The following is an 8,921-nucleotide window of genomic DNA, read 5'->3' on the forward strand; positions in this document are numbered from 1 at the left end:
TGGTTATCCTGACAAGGTTTCAGCTAGTGTCAGTCTCATTACAATTCTCAAAAAAATAAAAACAATGTCTTTAACAGCAACTTCCAGTTCTCCCTTACAGCTCCCCTTCACTACCAGCAATGGCAATTACTTGCAAAGAAATGATTTTGGAGCTGTGGGCACCTCAAGATTTCTCAGCTCCAAGACTAAAGGGTCTCCTCTTTTCAGGTATTCCATTCAGTATTTTGTGTTGTGCGTGTTAAGTTTATCAAAGATTGATTGGATACTGAGGAATTTGTGGGAAGTGGTGACCGGGTTTAGAAATTTGAGGCAGATTACAAGAGGGAGTAAAAGAAATACTTGAACTTTCCTTTCTTTGTCTAGCAAATTCCATGGTAAAACAGTGAGGTGTCTGTCAAGTTTTAGTTTTTGTATTCTCTTGAAGCTTTAGCTTTTCCACTGTTTCTTTTAATTCTCTTTATGTCTGAAGTTTGAAGCAGACATGTCTGAATCAAAACTTTCATCTTTTTCATTGCTTGGCTTGGTTGTTATTTGAGAGACTTCTGTAGATTATAAGGAGAATGGAAATGGGACCTATTTAAAAATATATATATGAATTGAATATTTTGATTTTTCAAATTTTAGAAGCATTAGCCAGTTGAATTCATGTTTTTCTTCTTTTTGTTGTATCAAAGTAATTTATTAAACTGATTGTGTCCATGGTGAATTTGTTATGTGTTATTGTAATATAGATGCCAGTCGACCAGCACTGAAGAGCCGAAAACCAGGAACCCTTTGGACAAAGCTAGCAACCTGCTTACCAATTTGTTAAGTGGGGGAAATCTAGGGTCAATGCCTATAGCTGAAGGTGCAGTATCTGACTTGTTCAATCGTCCCCTCTTCTTCTCACTGTATGATTGGTTCATAGAGGTACTCAGCTACTTTCCGTTTCGTGAGAATGTCTGTGGATGATTCTTCAATTTGAATATTGATCCTTTAATGAGCCAAGAAAAAAATAATTGCGATCTTTTCTCATGTTTCTGTTATTGGCTGCTGGTAATACTTGTTTCTCACTATATGATTGGTTCATAGAGGTACTCGACTACTTTCCATTTCATGAGCATGTTTGTGGATGGTTCTTCAATTTGAATATTAATTCTTTAATTAGCCAAGGAAAAAGAATTTGGATCTTTTCTGATGTTTCTGTTATTGGGCTTCCGGTAATACTTGTAGCCGCACAATGACTGCATTGTTCAATGAGGCAACAGCACATTGTTCAGGATTTTTTGTCTTTGGTCATGCATTGCTTATTCATATCTGATGTCCTAACTTATTATTCTAATTCATGTGGCAGCATGGATCTGTGTATAAACTTGCCTTTGGGCCAAAAGCATTTGTTGTTGTATCAGACCCCATTGTAGCAAGACATATTCTTCGAGAAAACGCATTCTCTTATGACAAGGTATTGTTTTATATTTTGCTGGCTGGAATAGACCCTGTCCTGTAAATTATTTTAGTTTTCTTGCTTCCTTTTGAATTTACAGTGACAAAGGTCATGCATGAAAAAATTTCAATTGAGACATGAATCCATCGGTGAGATATATGACCAAGAAAAGAAATCCATTATAACATTAGAAACTTAAATGATGAGATTTATATGCCTTTGGGTACATATAGAGGTTTGAAAGAAAATTGGTGCTTCTAAAGTAGCTGTTATGTGATATGATCTGGAAATGAACCTCATGGGGCTCACCTAGCAGAGAAGAACTGGGACTTGGCAGTGTGCTCCTGTCCAAGATCCCAAGTTCGACTCTTGCCAAGTGCAAACGATTCCATGGGGCCATCGGACTTGGGCAAAACCCATGAACTAACCGTGGTGCACTTGTGAGAAGCTCCTTGCCGAGGGCCTGTGCACCCCTGGGATTAGTCGGGTCTCGGCTCGGATACCAAGTGCGAATCCAAAACAAAAAAAGATCTGGAAATGTTTGTTTCCACGAATCTTTGGGGAGAATGATGGTGCATTTGTCTACCTATAGTCAGGCTTCAACAATGCTTTTGTCGTTTTGGATTTTCCAATCTTATTATTAAATCATGTTCTAGCACTTGATTACTTTTTGTTATATTGTTTGTTTTTGAGACTTCAATGTTTTAATTAGGGAATTCTTGCCGATATCCTAGAACCAATAATGGGAAAAGGACTTATACCTGCTGACTTTGACACATGGAAGCTAAGGAGAAAAGGTGAGCAAGTTGTCACTCTTGTATTTGGACTGTTTACCTCTGCTAGTCATTGAGTCCCAAATGGATTTTGAGCTCGTGGTAGTTAGTCTTTCTGATAATTGTTAGTCAATTCCAGTTTTGCCTCTGGTAAGTCATCTGTTAATTTAGTAGAATTGTTGTGTTGAACTGATAATGAGACATATTGTGCCAAGTTGTTCTTCAGCAATGACGTCGGTTTTTTTAGTGGGAAGAACAATAATAGTAAAAGAACAATGGTGTCAGCTAGAATCCTGATGTCCAATGCACTGCCTAAAATTGGTGTCTTGAATTAATTTTTAGTTGATTGGTTTTTCTTGGCTATTCATGATCTAATTCCGCTTTTGTTACCACTATAAATATCCCCCTTCTTTCAAAGAACTGGAAGATTCTTTATTATTCTTAAAACTCAATATGTGAGGAGTCGACAACAACCTCAATCAAACAAAGGCAGATTCTCAGACATTTAGTTAAAGTAAAAATTGGATCAAAAGACATCAAACTTAAAATAACATATATTTTGAGAATAGAATTTGGCTCATCTCCATTAAAATAACTTTCCTAAATAACAAATAAAATTAGATCAAGCCCGTAACTTCCATTATTGCCCCAGTTTTTCCTAAATAATTAGGACTGTTGCTGTGCCAATTCTGCCATAACTTCCATTATTGCCTCAGTTTTTCCTAAATAATGAGAACAGATTTTGGCTTGTATTCATTCTCGTTAGTCCTTGTCACCTGAAATGTTGAATTTCGTCCTTGAACTCCAAAAACTTGTCAATTTGGCTTAATTGCTGAAGTCAATTGGAAAATGTTTATTTTGAGCTACAACCGCCTTTAATGAGTTTCATAATGAAGTCAGTATAAGTATTTCTAATTAAAGCTTCTTCTTTTGCTTATTTAGTAATTGCTCCTGGGTTTCATGCCTTGTACTTGGAAGCTATGGTCAAGGTATTCACTCAATGTTCAGAAAGATCAATATTGAAAATTGAGGAACTTCTTGAAGGAGAGGACTTGCATGGCAAGAAGACAGTTGAGTTGGATCTTGAAGCAGAGTTTTCAAGTTTAGCTCTTGATATTATTGGCCTTGGTGTCTTCAACTATGACTTTGGTTCAGTTACAAAGGAATCACCCGTGATTAAGGTTGGTGAAAATATTATCAATAACTATGCATTTTCAACCTGCTATCTTTTACATATTTGTTTGTTGTGCCAGTGTTGATCTGGTGACAAAAAAATTAGTTTTAAGATAGTTTCATTGACTTATTTCAACTGAAGTGTTGAAGTTATAATTTTTAAATTGGCTATAGTTTATCATGATTTTTTCCACTAGCAATGTAATGATTTTGCGTTGATGTCAGCGACATTGGATGCTGAAGTTTTATGATTAACCCTTTTAAAACTTATCACAGGCAGTGTATGGTGCTCTTTTTGAAGCTGAGCATAGATCCACTTTCTACGTTCCTTACTGGAAATTTCCTCTAGCAAGGTGGTTAGTCCCCAGACAAAGGAAGTTTCAGAAAGATCTCAAAGTTATCAATGAGTGCCTTGATGGACTCATACGAAATGCGAAAGAGACCAGACAGGTAAGAAACAATCCAACTGCATGATAAATAAAGATGAAGATTAATATGATTTGTGCTGGATGCTTGTGGGCTTTAGGATGAGCTAAAACAATATGGAGAAAAATATTGTGCTTCTATCTTGATCTTTGTTGCCTTGTTTGATAGGAAACAGATGTTGAGAAACTGCAGCAAAGGGACTACTCAAATCTGAAGGTGGGCATATTCTACAGAGCTGTATCAAACAGATGCTAGTTGCATTTATTTGATTTAAAGAAAGATGGGTAGTTCTTTTGCCAAATTTTGAAGAAAAAAAATTCTTTGAGTCCTGCATTGTTACTGTAAAATTTGCAGGATGCAAGTCTTCTACGATTTCTAGTTGATATGCGGGGAGCTGATGTTGATGACTGTCAGGTGAATATTTTCCTGTTCTGATGTTGATAACCACAAAATTAATTTGATTGGGATATCTATATCGTTCACATCCTCATGAATCCAAATTGTTTTATGCATTTATGATCGATTGTAGATGGCCAGTTCTGGGATGTATCCCCTTTTGTGCGTGTACAATATTTGGAATTTGACGTAGTCATGAAATTCATACAACTATCCATGGTTTACCAAATTTTGTTCCTTTTCTTTCTTACAGCTAAGAGATGACTTGATGACAATGCTCATCGCCGGGCATGAAACAACAGCTGCAGTGCTTACTTGGGCTGTTTTCCTTCTTGCACAGGTATGAGTCTTCCCAAACAAATTTTGTGCAGTGTCTTGTACTGTTTCAGTGAAGTAATGCCTTATCTCTTATGGCTTTTGCTTCATAGTTTCTTTCATCCACTACAAGCTGCTGCCTGTCTGATTTACACTATTTCTGAAATTGCAGAATCCCTCCAAAATGAAGAAAGCTCAAGCAGAGATTGATCAAGTGCTGGGTCAGGGGAGGCTGACTTTCGAGTTGATTAAACAGTTGAAGTGAGTCTTCCTTTATACGTGCTCATGCAAACTTGTTTATATTCACTGGTGGCTGTGTTCCAAAAACCAGGTTGTGCATTTTCCTGTATAGTTTTTTAAAATTAATAGACATTCATATCAAATGAATATACACATAATTTTTTCGCAATACTTTTCTTCCATGCTTTCAGGTACATTCGACTTATTGTGGTGGAGTCTCTTCGTTTGTATCCTCAGCCACCATTGCTGATTAGACGCTCCCTCAAACCAGATGTTTTGCCAGGTATTTCTCACTGGTAACCATAGGATAAATAGTAGCCACACTGATTCCTGAAAATTAACATGCAACATTTGAATTAAGCAAGAGACTTAAATTGCACAGGAGGATACAAAGGAGACAAAGACGGTTATGCAATTCCTGCTGGGACTGATATCTTTGTATCGGTAAGTTGAAGCATTTCTATTGCCATCTGTTTTGGTTCCATTGTCATTAACGCTTTAGAATTCATTGCACTGTGAAACTTCAGTATTTTACTTCCTTCTACTTTAGCATGCTCTATGTAAGTTTACTGGTACGTACTTGTTCATTTAGGTCTATAATCTCCATAGATCTCCATATTTTTGGGACAATCCTAACGAATTTGAACCAGAAAGGTTCTTAGTGACAAGAAATAATGATGGGATTGAAGGATGGAGCGGCTTCGATCCATCTCGAAGCCCAGGAGCTCTATATCCAAATGAGGTCTGCTCACAACATTTTTCTGGTTTCCGAACATAACATACAACTTTGCCTTTCCTAACATATATTATGGTTGCCATTGTCAGATTATATCAGATTTTGCCTTCTTACCCTTTGGAGGAGGCCCAAGAAAATGCGTTGGGGATCAATTTGCGCTCATGGAATCAACCATAGCTTTGACTTTATTGTTACAGAAATTCGACGTAGAGCTAAGAGGTTCCCCAGAGGAGGTAGAATTAGTAACAGGTGCAACAATCCATACCAAGAATGGACTGTGGTGTAGATTGAAGAATAGATCTGATGTCCATTAACATGCCATTAGCAACATTATCCCTAGGGGGTGTCCTTGAATAGAAACATGAACCATGGCAGCCGTGGTTGCTTTCACTTGGCTGAAGCCCGGGGTATGAAGAGAAAGCCTCATTTATCCGATATCAAGTGTATAGTTCAAGCTCAATGCTGACAAGCTATGGACTGACATTTTTATGAATGGATTAAAGAAAAATCTTGAATTCCATTTTCGGAAAATAAAGTTATTTTCTACATCTGATCGTAACTAAGATTGTGTTTTTTTCTTCTTGGAACATGGTTTTGGGTATTCCTATGGTGTTTGAGATTTAGAGTTGGAGTGGTTGGTTTTTACTTGAAAATATATTAAAATAATATTTTTTTATTTTAAAAAAAATTAATTTTAATATTAGTTTATTAAAACAATCTAAAAAATATTTGAGTAAAAAAAATCTGATTTTTGGGAAATGTGGTTTCAATCATGTTTTAAAATACAACATAAATCTTTTACCCGATGAGCTTTATTTTAGAGATGTTTAAGAGTATGGTAGTGATTGTTTTTTAAAATAATTTTTATTTGGAAATATATTAAAATAATATTTTTTAATTTTTAAAAAATTATTTTTAACATCAGTATATTAAAACAATCTGAAAATAACAAAAAAATTATTTTGAAGTAAAAGAAATTATAATTTTAAAAATAAATATTTTTAAAACACAAAAATAAACAAATTCATTTCCAACCTGTGCTTCACTATCAAAAGTTTTTTTTTTTTCACACCTCTCATCTATTTGTATTTTGTAATGATATATGACCTTAAAAGAATCAGAATCTCTCTTATTCTGATTTTTCTTGGAGGCATTTTCTTCAAGTCAGAATCGTAGATCCAAGTATTTTTCCAAGCTCGGATCTCATGTCTTACCGAACCCCAGTATTGGTACGCAAGATCAAACACTTGTAGGGCTTAATTAATAATAATAAAAGTAACATAATTTGAAATATGTGTTCAGTCTAAAATTTCAAAACATGTCATTTTTTTTCCTTGCAAGGTTGTGTGGAGAAAGCAAAAAATAATGACCAGTTTTCCATAATTAATTCAACACAAAATAAATAAACAAATAAATAACAATTAGGAAAATAAATTAAAAGCAAAACCTTCATGTTATTAAAATATTTTATGTTAAATTATACTCCAAACCCAAAACTTCATTTTCTAGCTTCCAAAATTTGGCATTTGAATTTTTTTTAGTTTTCAAAATGTTTTTTTTTTAAATGTACATCAGCTTTTGCGGAAAAAACAAGAGATTAATTTTGATAAAAATAAATTAAACCGATTAACTTGGCAAACCTATAACATCGGTCTGGAGTCATGTTTTATAACTATAACTATGATTATAAAATGATAATAATATGCGAATAATGACAGGAAGCAAATGGTAAGATTGAATGGATTGTGGAGCATAAAGTAGATGGAGAGTTGATTGTGATTCAGTAGGATGAGTGTTAAAGCTGCAGCAATCTTTCTTCTCCATGGCCATGGGTTCTCTTTGATTACCGTTCATACGTACATCCATGGAAGGACCACCTGTTGGAATTATTTGTTGTCTTGATCAGGTATATATTGTCATTACTTTTGCTTCCACGATTCTATGATCATGTTTCAGAATCACCCTTTGATCCATAGACAGTGCCATTCTTCTTTTTGCTTGGCTTCTTCTGTGTATCGATATTCTTGATAGTTTGTGTCTTTTTTTTAGCTATCTATAAAGAAAAAAAATGTTTCGTTGATGAAATTAATTGCTTCTGTTTTTTATATTAGATATCTCCTATATAATTATGTTTTAAATATTGATTATGTAAAGGCTAGAATAATATATTTTGTAAAATTTACTACAATGTCAAACATTTGAAATCTTTCTCAATCAAATCCAAATCTCCGAGCTCGAAAGTTTTTCCATCAAGTTTTCTTCGAAACAAAGTAGTTCGTATGGCATGAAAGCTGCATGCACGTCAGATAAGAAATATTAACATACTGGTAGAGGACTCGATTGAGAAATATGTAGCTTGTTACCTTGAAGGATGGGATTAGAATTCATGTAAATTGTTTGGAATATATGGAATACTAGACAATTTGATATTTAAAGAAAAATAATTAGGAAGATATCATATGTTATTTGTTCTACTTTGTTGTAGGTTGGATCAAAAATCTGAATTTTTTATTTTGGTATGCAGGTATTGATCTGTATAAAAATCATAAATATATTTCAGCTTAGTCTATTTAAGTTCTGATTTTATTTGGTTTTTATGTTGTTGCTTTATTAATAGAGCTGTTTGTTTTTTTATTTTTCTTATTTGTATTTAGGTCAAGATCTAAGCTACAATTTATGTAATTAAAGTTATGCTCTCATGTTTTCTCTTTATATATATATATTCTTGATTTCAAAAAAAGAAAGAAAGAAAGAAAGAAGAGTAAACATAGAATCTATTTGAATTTCCTGTCCCAATTCCTTACGAGCCAGTACAGAGCTAGGATTTATCCAACTTTCGTCTAAATGGTGTAAGCATGTATTCCTCTTCATAAAAAGAAAGAGAAGGAAAAAAAGAGATAGAGATAGAGATAGAGATGGGATACATTAAAAATACAGTTGATAAATTATTTTGTTTTGAGACTGAGAATAAGCTTGTCGATTAAAGATTAAATTGTGGTTTCCTCTAATCTTTAACGTAATTCTATTAGTCAATTCTAAATTTATAATCATAAAAAAAATTATCAATTAGATTTCTAGTATATTAGACGTTTTATTATTATATCCTCCTACTATATCCTTAAATTTCTCTTTCAAGTTTCCTTCATTTTATTACATTAAATATGCATATTAGAAGAAAAAATTAAATATAAAAAAAAATCCGATTGAGACATGTTTGAAACATTAAAATGATATAAAATAGTTTCCTTATTTATCATGGAGTAATAAGTCAGGGAATATTGATGTTTTCTTTGATTTTTTTAAAAATCTATTTATCTAAAAAACCTTTCACCTATAATTATAAAACCTATTCTAAATCAACTTGTTAATCTCTAATTTTTTTTATATAAAACATTTTATTTCAAAACATTTTATTTTTTTAGCAAGTTGATTATCGGGT

General features: G+C 33.4%; 1 protein-coding gene across 1 annotated transcript; it reads left to right on the plus strand.

The window, feature by feature from the left end:
• Positions 1-6,028, plus strand: LOC133687878 (cytochrome P450 97B2, chloroplastic). The gene is made up of 14 exons (XM_062107215.1): positions 1-207; positions 732-909; positions 1,334-1,441; positions 2,136-2,220; positions 3,139-3,377; positions 3,646-3,819; positions 3,964-4,011; positions 4,150-4,209; positions 4,445-4,531; positions 4,679-4,767; positions 4,938-5,029; positions 5,129-5,190; positions 5,339-5,488; positions 5,572-6,028. The coding sequence occupies exons 1-14, from the start codon at positions 65-67 to the stop codon at positions 5,794-5,796; spliced, it is 1,740 nt and encodes a 579-aa protein (XP_061963199.1). The 5' UTR covers positions 1-64; the 3' UTR covers positions 5,797-6,028.
• Positions 6,029-8,921: the final 2,893 nt, after the last annotated feature.

This window comes from Populus nigra, chromosome 3, assembly GCF_951802175.1.
Source record: "Populus nigra chromosome 3, ddPopNigr1.1, whole genome shotgun sequence".
Classification (NCBI taxonomy): Eukaryota; Viridiplantae; Streptophyta; class Magnoliopsida; order Malpighiales; family Salicaceae; genus Populus; species Populus nigra.